Raw genomic sequence first — 17,631 nt, forward strand, 5'->3', positions numbered from 1 at the left:
AAAATAGTCCTTTGAAAACTCCTCTGACCCCGTAACATCAGTTCCTTCAATACATCCGCGGCCCCCGACAAAGTCAGCTGATTTGCCATCGCGCCTTTTTTGATTAGAGGCCACAACGTCTCCAATCTCTGTCCTCCTTCCTCAGATCCTTCTTCAACTGCATGCCTTGATTCCGGAGAAACTCGCTGCTTTTAGCCGCCTTCCATACTGCATCTGTGAATCTCCTGACAGTGAACCGAATGATTGTTGGGTCGGGCCTTGTCTCATTAGCACGTTTGGTTCCCAGTCGGTGAGCGACATCAATAGCATAGTTTCGCAGCTTCATGTGGTTTCACTTCTTGGCATATGCGGATAACCTCCTCTCGATCATTCTCTTTGGTCGTCTCTGGCAAACCATGGAGCCGCAGGTTCCAGCGCCTACCGTCCCGTTCTGAATCCATTACCCGACTCATACACGTTCTAGTTGTCCAGTCGTTTCTCCATATAAAGCATTTTGCTTTTTAGTTCTTTTATTTCCGCACAGGAGGTTCGCACCATCGTTTCCAGGGCATCACTTCTTGTATTGATAAGATTAGCGAGCGTTGTTACAATTTAATCGGGATTAGATATATTTCCAGCATTCACTTTGCATAATGTTGATTTTTTGCAAGTGGAGGTTTATTTGGAGTTACAGGGTATGGCGGAAATTCTTCATCTTCTTCCAGAAGCTTGTCTTGAATTATTCCGCTTTCGCAGTCATGGCCGTTATTAGTCGGCACACGTGAATCACACGTGAATCACGTGAATCACACGTGAATCAGGTTTTCCTGAAGAGTCACTGGCTCTTTTCTGTGCAGATTTAGGCATGTTTTCGGGTCAAAGATATAGATAAGGTACTGTACAGTGGAGCAGTAAAACAATGTTAAAAATGAATGTTCTGATTGTAATTTCTGATTGGATGAGCCACATTGGAAACTGTTGTAATATAGATGATATCTGCCTGTGACAGCACATCAGTTGAACTCTATATTATATTTTCTCTCTGTTTTTATTGTTTAGTTCATCCAGTGTGCTTTTGTTCATTGTGTATTTTCTGCTTTGATGATCCTCATATTTGAGTTGGCACAGGTTTTACATCAGATGCCCTTCCTGATGCACCCCCAGTGTCTGCAGGACTCTCACTCACACCTACAGGGGCAATTTAGAGTCTCCAATTCACTTAACCTGCATGTTTTTGGACTTGTTGGGGAAACCGGATCACCTGGAGGAAACCCACATGAACACGGGGAGAACATGCAAACTCCACACAGAAAGACCAGTTGAGCCGGGACTCGAACCCGAGACCTTCTTGCTGTGACGGGACAGTTCTGACCTACTGACTTTTAGTGTTATTTCATGTCATGCATTATTTTTTATTTTCACCAGATGGCAGAAAATGCTCCAAAAGCCTGCCGCAATCTCATGTTTTATATATGATTTAATTACATTAAATATAATTAATTATTAATGCTGATATTTAATAATAATATTTGAATATAATATATAATATTTTATAAGCCTGCTGATCATTAACCCTTAAAAGGGCAAGAACATAAAAATACCTAATCAATTAATTTATTGCTAATTTCTCTCATATTTTGCCCCAAATATGACATTTTCATGTTTTTGTATTCAACATGCTTTTATTGACAATTTTGCATCAAGTAACTTTCATGAAAACATGTAAAAGGTCGAAACATTTGCCATGAGGTCAGTGAGTTTCTCACAATGCTGCATGTTACTATAAAATAAGAAAAAATATTATTTATTATAAAGTAATTCTTTCTAAAAAAAAGAATTAACAACAGATTAATTATGATAGTAAAAACAGAGAAACCACAAAATATCTAAGGTTCAGAACAACATGAGGGTGTGTGTATGATGACAGCATTTGACTTTTATCAATGAGTGAACTCTTAAAATCTGTCAAATTTACACCAACTTTAAATGATCCTGTAATTAGTTCTTATAAATCCATTTATGAATGCAAAAGTGTGAAGCTGTTTTTTCTAGAATTGTGTCACGATTCCCTTGTTGTCTGCCCTGGGTTACCTTGTCTTGTTTTACCTTTGCCCCTTTGTTTACCATTTTGTCCCTTGTTTACTCCTTAGGTTTCACTTTTGTCCCTTGTTTCACTCCATACTCTCCTTGTCAGCTTCGTGTTCATTGTTCATTGTTTTCACCTGTCCCTCGTTAGTTTGCTTTTGATTTCTGTTTGTTCCCTGTGTATTTAAGCCCCGCTTTTTGTTCACTCATTGTCTTTCGTTGAATGTTGTTCAAGCCTGGTGTGTGTTCCTTGCCCGAGTTCTTAGTTTGTGTTTGTTGAGTTCTTAGTTTGTGTTTGTTGAGTTCTTAGTTTGTGTTTGTTGAGTTCTTAGTTTGTGTTTGTTGAGTTCTTAGTTTGTGTTTGTTGAGTTCTTAGTTTGTGTTTGTTGAGTTCTTAGTTTGTGTTTGTTTCCCCATCAAGGGTTTTTCCTTTGTGTTTGTTTTGTATATATATTGTTTGTTTAATAAAGAAGCCTGCAGTTAGATCCGCATCTCCTCGTCTCCTCGCTGCCTCATTCATAACAGAACGAAAGACCCACAATGGATCTAGCGGCTTTCCTCAATGAGCTGACCCAAGCAGATCTGTCGGTCCGCGAATACACCTACTTTTTGTCGCCGTGACCAGCATTGGCGGATGGAGTGAGGAAGCGCTCAAAGCGACTTACCGAGTCGGCCTGCCCTACGCACCGGTGGCAAGAGTCACCCGAATCGAGGGTTACACCTGGCGGGAGTACGTCGATCTGATCTTGTCGACGTTCGCAGCTGACGAACCTCCTCTCTCGATCCCGGGTGTGCTCTCCACAGGAATCAACACCTCCACGCTGCCAGCTTGGTCCGCTCCAGAGTCGGTGTGCCCAGCTCCCTCTGTTCCCGAGCCGGTGTGCTCAACTTCGCCCGCCCTAGCGCCAGCGCGCTCAACCTCGTCAGCTCGAAGGAGGAGGAGGAGGGCAGAAGCTTCTGCTCGCTACTCCATGCCTTCCACGGTCAGCGAAGCTGTGCCCAGGCCTTCCGCGGTCAGTGAGCCAGAGCCGACGCCTTCCACGGTCAGTGAGCCAGAGCCGACGCCTTCCACGGTCAGCGAGCCTGTGCCGACGCCTTCCACGGTCAACGAGCCTGTGCCCATGCCTTCCACGGTCAGCGAGCCAGAGCCGACGCCTTCCATGGTCAGCGAGCCTGTGCCCATGCCTTCCACGGTCAGTGAGCCAGCGCCTGTAGCCCCCGATGTCAGTGAGCCAGCGCCTGTAGCCTCCGATGTCAGTGAGCGAGCGCCTGTAGCCTCCGATGTCAGTGAGCCAGTGCCTGTAGCCTCCGATGTCAGTGAGCCAGTGCCTGTAGCCTCCGATGTCAGTGAGCCAGTGCCTGTAGCCTCCGACAGCAGTGAGCGAGCGCCTGTAGCCTCCGATGTCAGTGAGCCAGTGCTTGTAGCCTCCGATGTCAGTGAGCCAGTGCCTGTAGCCTCCGACAGCAGTGAGCGAGCGCCTGTAGCCTCCGATGTCAGTGAGCCAGTGCTTGTAGCCTCCGATGTCAGTGAGCCAGTGCCTGTAGCCTCCGATGTCAGTGAGCCAGTGCCTGTAGCCTCCGATGTCAGTGAGCCAGTGCCTGTAGCCTCCGACAGCAGTGAACCTACGCCTGTAGCCTCGACCGTCCCTGAGCCAGCGTCAGCAGCCATGACCATCCAAGAGCCAGTACCCCCCGAGCTTTCCAGAGCTCCGCCTTCCGAGCTTTCCAGAGCTCCGCCTTCCGAGCTTTCCAGAGCTCCGCCTTCCGAGCTTTCCAGAGCTCCGCCTCCCGAGCTTTCCAGAGCTCCGCCTCCCGAGCTTTCCAGAGCTCCGCCTCCCGAGCTTTCCAGAGCTCCGCCTCCCGAGCTTTCCAGAGCTCCGCCTCCCGAGCTTCCCAGAGCTCCGCCTCCCGAGCTTCCCGAGCTTCCCAGAGCTCCGCCTCCCGAGCCTCTCAGAGCTCCGCCTCCTGAGCTTTCCAGAGCTCCGCCTCAAGAGCCTTCCAGGCCTCCGCCTCTCGAGCACCCTGAGCCCCTCGAGCCTCCTACGGTGCCACCTCCATCGGCTCCGCCTCCCGAGCTTTCCAGGGCTCCTCCTTCCAAGCCTCCTAGGGCTCCGCCTCCCAGGGCTCCGCCTCTCGAGCCTTCCAGGGCTCCGCCTCTCGAGCCTTCCAGGGCTCCGCCTCTCAAGCCTCTTGAGCCACCCAGGGCTCTGCCTCTCAAGCCTCCTACGGCTCCGCCTCCCGAGTCTCCTACGGCTCCGCCTCCTGAGCCTTCCAGGTCTCCGCCTACCAAGCCTCACTCTGCTCTGCCTCCTGAGCCTCCCTTGGCTCCGCCCCCTGAGCCTTCCAGAGCTCCGCCTCTTAGGCCTTCCTCGGCTCCGCCTCCTGAGCCTCCAGAGCCTCCCTCAGCTCCGCCTCCGGAGCCTTCTACGATGTGGTCTCCTGAGCAGTACACGGCTCCACCTACCTCGGCTCCGCCTCCAGGGCCTCCCTCAGCTCCGCCTTCTGAGCCTTCAGGGCCTCCCTCAGCTCCGCCTCCTGAGCCTCCAGAACCTCCTACAGTTCCACCTCCTGAGCCTCCCTCAGCTCCGCCTCCGGAGCCTTCTACGATGTGGTCTCTTGAGCAGCCCACGGCTCCGCCTACCTCGGCTCCGCCCTCTGAGTTCCCCATGGCTGTGGTTCTGAGGCCGCCTCCCAGGCCACCTGATCCAGTCCTCTTGTGGCCCCCTTGGACTGCCTGTCTGCCCCCTGAGCCTCCTTGGACTGCCTCTCTGCCCCCTGTGCCTCCTTGGACTGCCTCTCTGCCCCCTGTGCCTCCTTGGACTGCCTGTCTGCCCCTTGTGCTTCCTTGGTCTGTCTGTTTGCCCCTTGTGCTTCCTTGGTCTGTCTGTTTGCCCCTTGTGCTCCCTTGGTCTGTCTGTTTGCCCCTTGTCCCCTCCTTGCCCCCCACTCCTTGGATGCTTTTCTGTCTTTTTTCAGTACTCCCTTTTTCTTCTTTCTTTTGAGGAGCGTCTGGAAGCCGCTTCTTTGAGTGGGGGTTATGTCACGATTCCCTTGTTGTCTGCCCTGGGTTACCTTGTCTTGTTTTACCTTTGCCCCTTTGTTTACCATTTTGTCCCTTGTTTACTCCTTAGGTTTCACTTTTGTCCCTTGTTTCACTCCATACTCTCCTTGTCAGCTTCGTGTTCATTGTTCATTGTTTTCACCTGTCCCTCGTTAGTTTGCTTTTGATTTCTGTTTGTTCCCTGTGTATTTAAGCCCCGCTTTTTGTTCACTCCTTGTCTTTCGTTGAATGTTGTTCAAGCCTGGTGTGTGTTCCTTGCCCGAGTTCTTAGTTTGTGTTTGAGTTCTTAGTTTATGTTTGTTTCCCCATCGAGGGTTTTTCCTTTGTGTTTGTTTTGTATATATATTGTTTGTTTAATAAAGAAGCCTGCAGTTAGATCCGCATCTCCTCGTCTCCTCGCTGCCTCATTCATAACAAATTGTCTGTTAAGTATTAAGATTTATATACTGTAGAAAAATCACAAGAATTCTGTATTTGTAAATGTTTATTTAGTATAAATAAAACAATGAGTATCTGAATGTGCCGTGTGTTTAATAAAGAGTTCATATATAGACTCATTTATTCATTTGAAGTATTTGGGATTTTAAAATCATTATTTTTATTATTGAATCTGATAGTAAATAAGTTCAATCACATCACAGTGAGACACAAAGTACTGTCATTGTATTGAATTCAATCAGTTTAATTGATGAAATGATTTCTAGAAAGAGTTTGGAGTTGTGTTGATGTGAGATACAGTGAGTATATTTCACTCATCCAGTTGTGTGTGTGTGTCTCTGATGATCCATTTCACACACACACACTGAGGAATCAAGATAAACTCCAAATCCAGCATAGAGGGGTCGAGTGAATGTGGTGATGAATGTGTGTAAGTGTGTGAGTGTGTGTGTGTCAGAGACGCTGTAGAAGGACAGAGTGCCGGCCGGACAGTCCACATACACTCCTACTCTCTTACAGTCGTGTGAAGGGGGACGTATGTCAGTTCTGTTATTATTGTGATAGACAGTGAATGTGTTATTAGAGCACCACAGACTCCAGGAGTTTACATTGAATCCAAACCAACAGTCACGACTCTTTCCTTTCCTGCTGATTTCTTTATATGACACTGATATAACAGCATCATCTCCACTCCATTGAGTCTCCCAGTAACAGCGTCCAGTCAGACTCTCTCTACACAGAACCTGAGGATACACATCAAATCTCTCTGGATGATCAGGATATGACTGACGCTCTCTCACACGTGTCACCTTCCTGTTCCCCTCAGACAGAATGAGTTTAGTGTTTAATGTGTCTGAATCCAGTGTGAGATCACAGACATCTGAACACAAGAAGAGAAAAAACACTTAAAACACAACAATCACTAAACCAATGTGTGTGTGTGTGTGTGTGTGTTTGTGTGTGTGTGTTTGAATCCAGTGTGAGATCACAGACATCTGAACACAAGAAGAGAAAAAACACTTAAAACACAACAATCACTAAACCTGTGTGTGTGTGAGAGAACAAACAAACAAAAAACAAGATGAATTATAAATTCACAGATTACAAACAAAGTCAAAATCACTCAAAGCGAGAATCTGAATGAGGAGCTCTCTGTGTTTCACAAACCCATTGTTGCATTACTGTCACCATCTCCCTTTGGACCATCGACACTATTTACAAATAAACTACCTACACCCCCCGATCTACCTTCACACCTAATTTCCTAACCCCGTCGGGACTGCAGCTTCAGTGTTCAGCTCCTCCAGTTTACACATGCAGCGCATATGTGTGTGTGTGTGTGTGTCAGTGTGTTTGTGAGTGTGTGTGTGTGTGTGTGTGTGTGTGTGTGTGTGTGTGTGTGTGTGTGCGCAAATGTGAGTGTGTGTGTGTGTGTGTGTGTGTGTGTGTGTGTTTGTGTGTGTAGACCTACATTTGCGTGGTCCTGCTGTAATCCTGAACTCTCCTCCATGATCCACACTATAAAAACACAAACACACACAAATGATGACATCACATTCAGCTCACCTGAAACTTACTTCAAAGTGATTTTATCTGAAATAACACAAAGAGAATGTCTCTCTCTCTCGCTCTCTCTCTCTCTCTATATATATATATATTTATATTTATTAGCTTTATTGGCATGTAAAACCATCAAACTTTTACAACTAGTTGAAACTTTCAGAAAAGAATCTAATAATGACACACAGGACTGTTTTTTAGTTTTCCTGGAACTGAATGTGTTAACACTAACAACAAAACAAATATGTGATTAATTCAATATTTCAATCCACTGACAGTCTTACAACACATGAGGGGTGTGAGGGGTCCAGGAACTGAGTTTGACACCCCTGCAATACATACACACAACATCCCACCAACAATAAACTCAAGTGCTTTCACACTGCACTTAACCCTGGGTTATTGTCTTTTAACCCCGCATTTAACCTCCAGTAAAGTAACGTTTCACACTTGTAACTCTGAAAGGTGATTAGCAACACTTTTAATTCTGGGTTATGAAACTGGCTCCAGATCAGTGTTAGCACCGCTTTTAAAAGTGCAGCAGTAAGTTTTTATCTGGCTCTTAATCGTCCCAATAGTACCAGTGGTTTTGGACTTTATACTGACACCACAGACTGATCACTGCCCAACCCCCCCTGTGAAAAATCCTACACCGCCCCTGTTAACTGCTGCTGTGCCACACAAAAATGTCTGTAAGATGGACTGCTGCGACTCGTAATCTCTCTGGCGGCTGATGAGACCGTTGTGTGCTCGCTCTTGGTACTTGATGTCACACCGTTTATCTGTGATCAATATTGATATTATTAGTGGTAGTAACTGATCAACTGCAAGACAGTTTGTTATTTGCGGTCAACATGACAGCATCCATGAGGGGCGACCCGCTCAATGTAAAATTAAACAGCTTTTATTGAGGTCAGTATCTGACTGGAGTCATCATCTAATGTGAGTGTACATCATTTTAAACATATGTGTGTGCTATTGTGTTTATTTGTAACACTTTTTAAATGAGCTTAATACAGTGACAGAGTGGAGCACAACACAACCAAATGTGCTACAGTATGTCTTCTGTTTGTATTTGTTAAGGATTTAAATTTTTTAAAAGGAATAAATACAGGTGCTGTTTCAGTGAATTCACTGACCATTCAATAAATTCAAGACCAATTAAGGCCTAGGTTTAAGGGGTTAATATGGGTATAAACAGGGTTTTACAGCTCAACATACTTAAGTTTGTCCAGTGTGCAGTTTGGATTGTTGAGTCTTTCAGAGAGCAGCTTGACTCCTGATTCTCCTGGGTGATTGTAGCTCAGATCCAGCTCTTTCAGGCGTGAGAGATTTGATCTCAGAGCTGATGCCACAGAACAGCAGCCTTCCTCTGTCACCATACAGCCAGATAATCTACAAACGCACATCAACAGTCAGATAACCTACAAACAAACATCAGCATTTACCAGCTGCCATATTAACCTGTAGCTCAAGACTGAAGCTAAGCAAGGTTGAGCCTGGTCAGTACCTGGATGGGAGACCTCCTGTGGAAAACTAAGTTTGCGACTGGAAGAGATATTAGGGTGCTCACCCTGTGGTCTGTGTGTGTCTTAATGCCCCAGTATAGTGAAGGGGACATTATACTGTAAAAAGACACTGTCCTTTGGATGAGATGTTAAAATCAGGTCCTGACTCTCTGTGGTTATTAAAAACATCCTAGAGCACTTCTCGTAAAGAGTAGGGTTATAACCCTTGAGTCCTGGCTAAATTCCCCCCTTTGGCCTTCTCAATCATGGCCTCCTAATAATCCCTAGCCACTAATTGGCTCTATAACTCTCTCCTCTCCACCAATAGCTGGTGTGGGGTAAGCATACTGGTGCACTATATCTGCTGTTGCATCATCCATGTGGATGCTGCACACTAGTGGTGGTTGAGGAGAGTCCCCTGTTCACTGTGTAAAGTGCTTTGAGTGTAGTGTCAGAAAAGTGCTATATAAATTAAAGTTTATTCAACAGTCAGATAATCTAAAAACACACAGACATCAACAGTAAGAAAATCCACAAACACACACATAAAAAGTCAGATAAACTACATTTTACAGTTTTTATTATAAAAAAAACATATGGTATGAGAGGCTAAGGTATCATAGTTTATAGTCTATGGATAAAGGCCGTTGTCACACCGATAAGAAACCTCGAGAAAAACCTAAAAAAAATGTTTTATAAGTATGTAGTAACACTTGAGTCATTACTAGTTAGTTACCATGATTATTACAGTAGTTACTAATGAAAAGCCAATCCTAAAGTGTAGAATCTTCTAATCATTCACAAGATATTCACACACACACACACACACACACACACACACACACACACACACAAACACACACACACACACACATATATGTATATATGAGCTAGGAGACATACATAAAAACATGTTTATTTGAGAGGTAGGTTAAATAATAAAATAACTGTATATGGTATTTGGATGGCTGATGACTCAATATGTTCCAGTAGTCACCATGACTCTAGTGATTCAATGCCAGTCCAGGGACAAATAAGGTCCCGACAACTGCATTAAAAATCCATTTCTTTAAATTATTCAGTTGATAAATAGTTCTCTTTGAGACAGCATAAGCTAATTATTGACAGCTTTCCCAAATCATAAGTCTGCTATGCTATTACATCTTGATAATGTGAACAATGTTTTGTATTCGTTTACAGTAGCAGTTAAAATGTTAATGTGGTGCTAGTTATTTGTCCTGCATTAGTTAATGATTAGTTTTGCATGAATTATGAAACTTTTTCAGTAGTTCCTGGAAAGCATTAAAAAATAGTAGTTATTGATTAGTTAATAGTGAACTACCACTTTCATCTGTGTGCTATTACTTACTAATTCATTAATCAGAGCTTCTTGTTAGTTAATAGTAGTTACTAGATTGTTAATATTGTGTTACTCATTTGTTCCTGTGTAGTTATTCCTTAACGAAGGAACCTTATTCTAAAGTGTTACCGAGTTTTCTAAAGAGCTGGACAAAAATTTATGTTGTGATCATTTTGAACTGTGATGTCACAATCAGAAAAACTTGATTCACTTGAGAGGAAACAGACTCAGCAGATGGAGCCCATCCACAAGTACACAGTAGTGGGCGACCGATACATCACCAAGGCAGATAAATCGGATGATATTCTGACATATTAAATGATCGCCGTTGGCCGATAAATTTCCCAGTTTGGCGACGGAAATCACCTGCCTGCACGTGAAGCGTATGAGACATGTAAACGACTAGTCATGGTTTGTTTTGTTGTTACATGCCATCGTGTAACTACAATAATACTCCGGTGTGCAACATAGTGTCATTTAAACGGTCCACATAACAGAGCCGTGGCAGACATGTTTCAGTTCATGTTAAAATGCTCGCCTGTTTCATTCTCCCTCTCTCTCCTCAACAGTTTCCTGTAACTTTTAGCTGTCGTGTCTAGTGACAAAAAGGCAAATATCAATCAAACTGTTATCATTTACTGTCTGCAAATATGCGCATATCCAATAAACCAACTTTACTCAACAGTTCCCTGTAACTTTTCTTATGATTTAAGGCAAATATCAACAAAACTTCTATTACATACTGTCTGCAAATATGTGCATGTCTCGTTTAAACAGATGTCATTCACGAACCTCAAGAAAATCCAGTGTTTTATTCCCGTCGAGCACTCATCTAATATTCCTATGAAGCAAGTATTCCATCAGCCAGAATCAAAAACTTCAGAATCAGGATCAAAAGTTCCTCTCATTCACAAATCATGAAGTAGGCAATACAGGCATGCATGAGCATGTGAGTGCAACTTCAAGGCTGTGTCCGAAACAACGAAAATGATACCTCCGGAGGCTGTATACTTGGGTACGATAAAAATAAGTTGCTTTTCAAACTGTTTGGAGATCAGTTTCCTAAAGTGTTCAATTCATTCAAAACAACGGTCATTTAAGCCATGAACTGATTAGGTTGCAAGTCAGCTGCCTACATATTCGGATGCAGCCGAAGATAAAAGTGCTTCACGTGTGCTTTAAGTAATTTTCTTATTCACTATACACTGTTTGTACAATAGGTTTGATTCTGTATTTTTGAGTAAATGTGATTGCTAACGTGGACATGCCATTCATGGTTGCTGGACTACTGTATGAACTGTTATTTCCTTCTACCTAATATATTAACATTTTTTTACTTTCGTGAATAAATTACTACAATTACTAAAATGTGATGACTAAATGGAAATCTGAAGAAACTGATATCTACCATTTAAAATACAATATTTTATTTTTGTTGTGTGTGAAATTGAATAAATATAGTGTTAAATAAGAGCAATTTTATGTTTGTTACTATAATAAATTGTGCGATATGTCGACCTTGTATCGGTCTATTAGCCACCCTGCTCTCTGGATATCGATATTGGCCATTAAAAACCCATATCGGTCAACCACTGGTACACAGTAACCACAGCTATGAACCACAATATATTCATATCGTATTTTCCAATGCACTAATGAATCTGCAAACACAAATCTCAGTATTTCCAGTGTACAGTGAGGACTCTTCAGTGCATCAGAGAGCAGCTTCAATCCTGAATCCTGCAGGTCATTGTTACTCAGGTCCAGGTCTCTCAGATTTGAAGAGTTTGAGCTGAGAATTGAGGCCAGGGCTGAACAACTTTTCTTTGTCAGATTACAACCCATCAGACTGAGAGAGAAATTACAAGAAAACAGTGTGTTAATCTATACATTTTAGTAAAGGCTTCTAAGTACAGCTGTTGGGTAAAAAGAAAAAATATATGGCCCCCAAAAAATTTTGATTGCTCATAGGAGTTTGTAAAACATTTTAAGTACTTCTACTGTCAAGACCCAGTCTGGACTGCCCTACTTGTTTTGTTCTGGAGTTCTGTCTGTTTTGGTCCATGTGTGCATTTGTTTTGAGCACATGTCTTTGTTTGTGTTTGTGTCAGTCATGTGCTCTCCTTACTCCCTCTCCTCATTCCCCCTTGCCACACCTCCTCATCTGATCCTTGTTGTGTCGATTGTCATCACCTGTTCCTCATGTGCTCTCCCTCTACATTGTCACTTCTACCCTCTTGTGTCTGTCAGATCGTTTTGAGAGTTTGGTTAGTCAGTCATTCCTAGTCTGTGTCCCTGGCTTGTCTTGTTAGTTTATTTTCTTAATTTCATGTTGGTTCTGTTCATTTTAATGTGAGAGTTTTTTGTTTGTATTTTGTTCTTTATTTTTTTTAATAAAAGCTCTTTGTTCACCATCTGTCGCTCACTTCGACGTTGTGTAGAAGAAGCGACACTAAGGGTCTCTCTTGAGAGCCTTTTGCATCTCTGAACTTTGAGAAAAGGCCAGTGAGAAATTGGCAGACAGAATTTGCATGTCCCTCCCCCCGGACATACGGGTCTTTAAGGCGGGAAATGCGTCTGTTTCATTCAGAAATATTCTTTGGATCCGACTGGTTGTATGAGCAGCGAGCTGCAAGTGACTGGTTATTCTCTCATCTCTGGCGTCAGCACATGCTGTTGAATTTACGGCGCATATTAGCGGCTTTCTCCTTCTCTGCAAGGCAGTGCAGCTTGCCCCTGGGCGCTTTGACAGTGCTTTTACAAAAAAGTTTTTTTAAAAACTAAAAAAGAGTTTTCTCTAAAGAACAATACACAGCGGCATTGAACGTCCTTTTCAGGATGCGTCTTTGTAATGATTCCTTTCCGCCCCTGTGTTGTTCCTGGATGCGGTAGAGTGCTCTTCACTCCCGACGGTCACAGGCGCTGTCTCGTGTGTCTGGGCAGCGATCACACCGAGGCAGTGTTTGTGGAAGGTTCGTTTTCTCACTGCGGGAACCTGACCATGGCAGCATTTCGGTCATGGCTTTCTTTCCCCCGTGTCGCTCTTTCTTCTCACGGGATTGAGGATGACCCGGCTGGCAATGGAGGCGATTTGGGGATAGCAGCGGGCTCGGTTTCGCCGGGTATGTCCCCACGAACCACCTTCTCCCCGGCACGCTCATTGTCTTCCGTCCGGGCTTGAGGCAACAGCGGCTTGCCTCACGGCCACCCTGCTCATCCTCTGGAGCCCCCCGAGCTGGATGAGGTCGCCGATGCATTGGAGAGTGGTCTGGCGACTGACGCGGATGACTCGATTGGGCTGCCACCTTCGGGTCAGCACGCCCAGTCTGAGGCTGACACCCAGATGTTGACATGCTTGCCCGGGCCGCTATCAGCGTGGGGCTGGACTGGAACCCTCCGTCCTCCCCGCAGCCTTCGTTTGCCCGGGCCAACTTCAGCATGGGGCTGGACTGGAACCCTCCATCCTCCCTGCAGCCTTTGTGGACAGAGCGGTTGCGATCCACCTGTGTCCCGAGACCACCGACACCTGGCGGGATCGCCCTGTGCTCCCCTCCAGGGCCTGTCGGATGACGTCGTCACTGACTGCCAAAGCCTACAGCGCCACCGGACAGGCCGCTTCCGCATTGCATGCCATGGTCCTCCTGCAAGTCCACCAGGCCAAGGCACTCAAAGATCTGTACTTGGGTAGTTCTGACCCCGATGTGCTGCAGGATCTGCGCTCAGCTCTCGGGCAGGCAATGGCAACTCTCGTGGTCCAGGAACGTCATCTGTAGCTGAACCTGGTCGAGATGCACGACTCAGACATAGCATGCTTTCTCAATGTGCCCTTCTCCCAGTTCGGCCTTTTCGGCGACACCGTCGAGGACTTCGCACAGCAGTTCTCAGTCTGTCCACCGAGGGCGTCCTCCTGCGGCTTCCAAAATGCGTGCAGCTCCGCCACAACCTGGGCCCAGCTCTCAGCCCCCGCTGCGCTGGCACATCAATTGACTCAAGTTGCTGCGTGCCACTCACATCCCGGGCAACCTCAACATGTTAGCGGACACGCTATCGCAACAGCGTTCCCCCAGCTGAGAGTGGAGGCTTCACCCCCAGTCGGTCCAGCTGATTTGGGAATGGTTCAGCAAGGCACAGGTAGACCTATTTGCCTCCCGAGAGACCTCCGACTGCCCGATCTGGTACGCCCGAGCGGAGGCTCCCCTCGGGACAGACGCGCTGGCACACAGCTGGCCCACGGGCTGCGCAAGTACGCATTTCCCCCAGTGAGCCTTCTTGCACAGGTGCTATGCAAGGTCAGGGAGGACGAGGAAAAAGTCACTTTGGTGGCCCCCTATTGGCACTCTCGGACTTGGTTCTCGGATCTCGTGCTCCTCGCGACAGTACCTCTCTGGCGAATTCCACTGAGGAAGTACCTTCTTTCTCAGGGACGGGGCACGCTCTGGCATCTGCGCCCAGACCTCTGGAAACTCTACATCTGGCCCCTGGACGGGATGCGGAAGATCTAGCTGGCCTACCATCTGTCGTATGACACGATCAACCAAGCCAGAGCCCCTTCTACCAGGCAACTTTACACCCTGAAGTGGCGCTTGTTCGCAAATTGGTGTTTTTCCCACGCTGAAGACCCACAGAGGTGCGCAGTTGGGTCAGTGCTCTCATTTCTGCAGGAGAGGTTAGAGGGGAGGCTGTCCCCCTCCACCTTGAAGGTGTATGTAGCCACTATCGCGGCCCACCACGACGCAGTAGACGGCAAGTCTTTGGGTAAGCACAACTTAGTTATCAGGTTCCAAAGAGGTGCCAGGAGATTAAATCCCTCCCGGCCAAGCCTGTTCCCCTCCTGGGATCTCTCTGTGGTCCTCTTGGGCCTTCAGAGATCCCCCTTCGAGCCGCTAGAATCAGTCAGACTCAAGGCCCTCTCTTTAAAGATGGCCTTACTGATCGTGCTCGCCTCCATCAAGAGGGTAGGGGACCTGCAAGCATTCTCTGTCAGCGACACCTGACTGGAGTTCGGTCCGGCAGACACTCATTTGATCCTAAAACCGCGACTGGGCTACGTGCCCAAGGTGTCATGTTTTTGACCGCTCCGTGTTTGGTGAAGAGGCCTCCCGAGTCCTGTCCTCGCTTTGTCAGGGTAAGCGGTCCATCACGGATTACTCCATTGAATTTCGGACTCTTGCTGCCTCCTGCGACTGGAACGAGCCGGCGCTACTCGCCCGCTTTCTGGAGGGTCTCAGCGCGGAGGTCAAGAATGAAATTCTCTCCCGTGAAGTTCCCTCCCGAGTGGATTCCGCGATTGAACTCGCCATCCGCATCGAGAAGCGAATCGACCTTCATCGTCGAGTCCGTAGGGCTGATTCCGCTCTTCCCTTTGCCCCCCTCTCCATTGCACTACCATCCTCCTCCTCCACCGTGTTTTCGGAGCCCATGCAACTAGGAGGCATCCGCATCTCGGCCAAGGAGAAGGAGCGAAGAATCAACCACCGCCTCTGTCTCTACTGCGGCGCTGCTACTCATCTCGTCACATCCTGCCCGGTAAAAGCCAGAGCTCACCAGTGAAGGGAGAGCGACTGGTGTGCGCAACAACCCTGGCCTCTCCTTCAAGGTCCTGTTCCACATTCCCCGTCCATCTCCGCTGGACCGGCTTTTCCGCCACCTGCAAAGCTTTGATTGACTCTGGGGCGGAGGGCTGTTTCATGGACGAGACTTGGGCTCGAGAGCATTGTATCCCCCTTTCTGATTTAAAGGAGCCCACAGCCCTGTTAGCCTTGGATGGTAGCTCTCTCCCCGGGATTCTGCGTGAGACGTTACCCTTGACCCTCACTGTCTCTGGTAATCACAGCGAGACCATTTCTTTTTTTTATTTTTCAGTCACCGTTTGCTCCTATTGTTTTGGGCCATCCCTGGTTAGTTCAACATAATCCCTCTATTAATTGGTCTAAGAATACCATCCTTTCGTGGAATGTCTCTTGTCATGTGAAATGTTTAATGTCTGCCATTCCCCCCATTTCCTCTGTCTCTCTCTCTCAGGAGGAGCCTGGTGATTTAACAGGTGTGCCGGAGGACTATCACGATCTGCGGACGGTGTTCTGTCGGTCCCGGGCCGCTTCTCTTCCTCCGTCACTCCAGATTCATGTCTTGCATGTTCGCCGTGTCCTTCAACGTTTATTAGAGAATCGTCTCTACGTTAAGGCAGAGAAGTGCACCTTCCATGCCCCTTCCATAGTTTTTCTTGGTTCTGTCATTTCCGTTGAGGGTATTAGGATGGACTCCGCCAAGGTCCAAGCCATTATAGACTGGCCCGCACCTAAGTCACGCGTCGAGTTACAGCGTTTCCTCAGCTTCGCTAATTTTTATCGCCGCTTTATCCACAATTTCAGTCAGGTGGCTTCCCTCCTGACCGCACTCACGTCCGTCAAGACGCACTTTAGCTGGTCCGCTTCCGCCCAGAGGGCTTTCGACCTCCTCAAGAGCCGCTTTACGTCCGCGCCCATCTTAGTCACCCCTGATTTGTCTAGAATCAGTTCATCGTCGAGGTTGACGCGTCCGAAGTTGGCGTAGGAGCCATCCTTTCTCAGCACTCCCCCTCTGACAACAAGGTCCACCCTTGAGCTTTCTTCTCTCATCGCCTGTCACCGTCCGAGCGTAATTACGATGTGGGGAACCGAGAGCTGCTCGCCATCCGCCTAGCTCTAGGCGAATGGCGACAGTGGTTGGAGGGGGCGTCCGTTCCGTTTATCGTTTGGACGGACCATAGAAACCTAGAGTACATTCGCTCCGCCAAACGACTTAATGCGCGCCAGGCTCGCTGGGCTCTGTTTTTTACTCGATTCGAATTTGTGATCTCCTATCGCCCGGGCTCTAAAAACATCAAGCCTGATGCCCTATCGCGCCTCTTTTCTTCTGTGGTCCCCGCGGACTCTGAGGAAATCCTCCGAAGGGTTGTGTCGTCGGGCGACGGTCTGGGGAATCGAGAGACAAGTTAAACAGGCGCTCGTTAGCACTCCTTCGCCGCAGAACTGTCCCAGACATCTCCTTTTCGTTCCCACCCCCACCCGCCTGGCCGTTCTTCAGTGGGCCCACTCGCCAAGCTGGCAGGCCACCCCGGCATTCGGGCACGCTCGCTTCCATTCGCCAGCGCTTTTGGTGGCCCACTCGAGAACGTGATACGGCGTCGCTTGCGTGGCGGCTTGTTCCGTCTGCGCACAGACTAAGTCCGGTAACTCCCCCTGCCGGCCTCCTCAGACCACTTCCTATCCCTTCACGACCGTGGGTCCCATATTGCCCTAGACTTCATCACCGGTCTTCCTTCGTCGGCAGGTAAAACAGTAATTCTCACGGTTATCGATCGTTTCTCCAAGGCGGCCCATTTTATTCCCCTCGCTAAGCTCCCCTCCGCCAAGGAGACGGCGCAAATTATCATCGAAAATGTTTTCAGAATTCACGGCCTTCCCTCCGACATTGTTTCGGACAGGGGTCCGCAGTTCACGTCTCAGTTTTGGAGGGAATTTTGTCGTTTGATCGGGGCTTCCATCAGTCTCTCATCCGGCTTCCACCCTCAGTCTAACGGTCAAGCCGAACGGGCCAATCAGACTGTTGGTCGCATCTTGCGCAGTCTCTCCTTCCGTAACCCGCGCCCTGGGCTGAGC

The 17,631-nt window shown here is 47.2% G+C and overlaps 1 protein-coding gene across 17 annotated transcripts in view; it reads right to left on the reverse strand.

Moving 5' to 3' along the window:
- Nucleotides 1–17,631, reverse strand: part of LOC127650380 (NACHT, LRR and PYD domains-containing protein 3-like) — a 1,539,373-nt gene that overhangs the window by 1,297,523 nt on the left and 224,219 nt on the right. For 4 of the 17 annotated variants that reach the window (XM_052135765.1, XM_052135766.1, XM_052135778.1 and 1 more), the window contains one exon: nucleotides 8,345–8,518. The exons of 12 other annotated variants lie outside the window; for them this stretch is intronic. In XM_052135765.1, the coding sequence (XP_051991725.1) occupies nucleotides 8,345–8,518 (174 nt within the window). Of the gene's footprint in view, nucleotides 1–7,034; nucleotides 7,082–8,344; nucleotides 8,519–17,631 lie in introns of all 17 variants that reach the window. One more of the 17 variants, XM_052135764.1, reaches the window with a different exon arrangement.

Source organism: Xyrauchen texanus, chromosome 10 (genome assembly GCF_025860055.1).
Source record: "Xyrauchen texanus isolate HMW12.3.18 chromosome 10, RBS_HiC_50CHRs, whole genome shotgun sequence".
NCBI lineage: Eukaryota > Metazoa > Chordata > Actinopteri > Cypriniformes > Catostomidae > Xyrauchen > Xyrauchen texanus.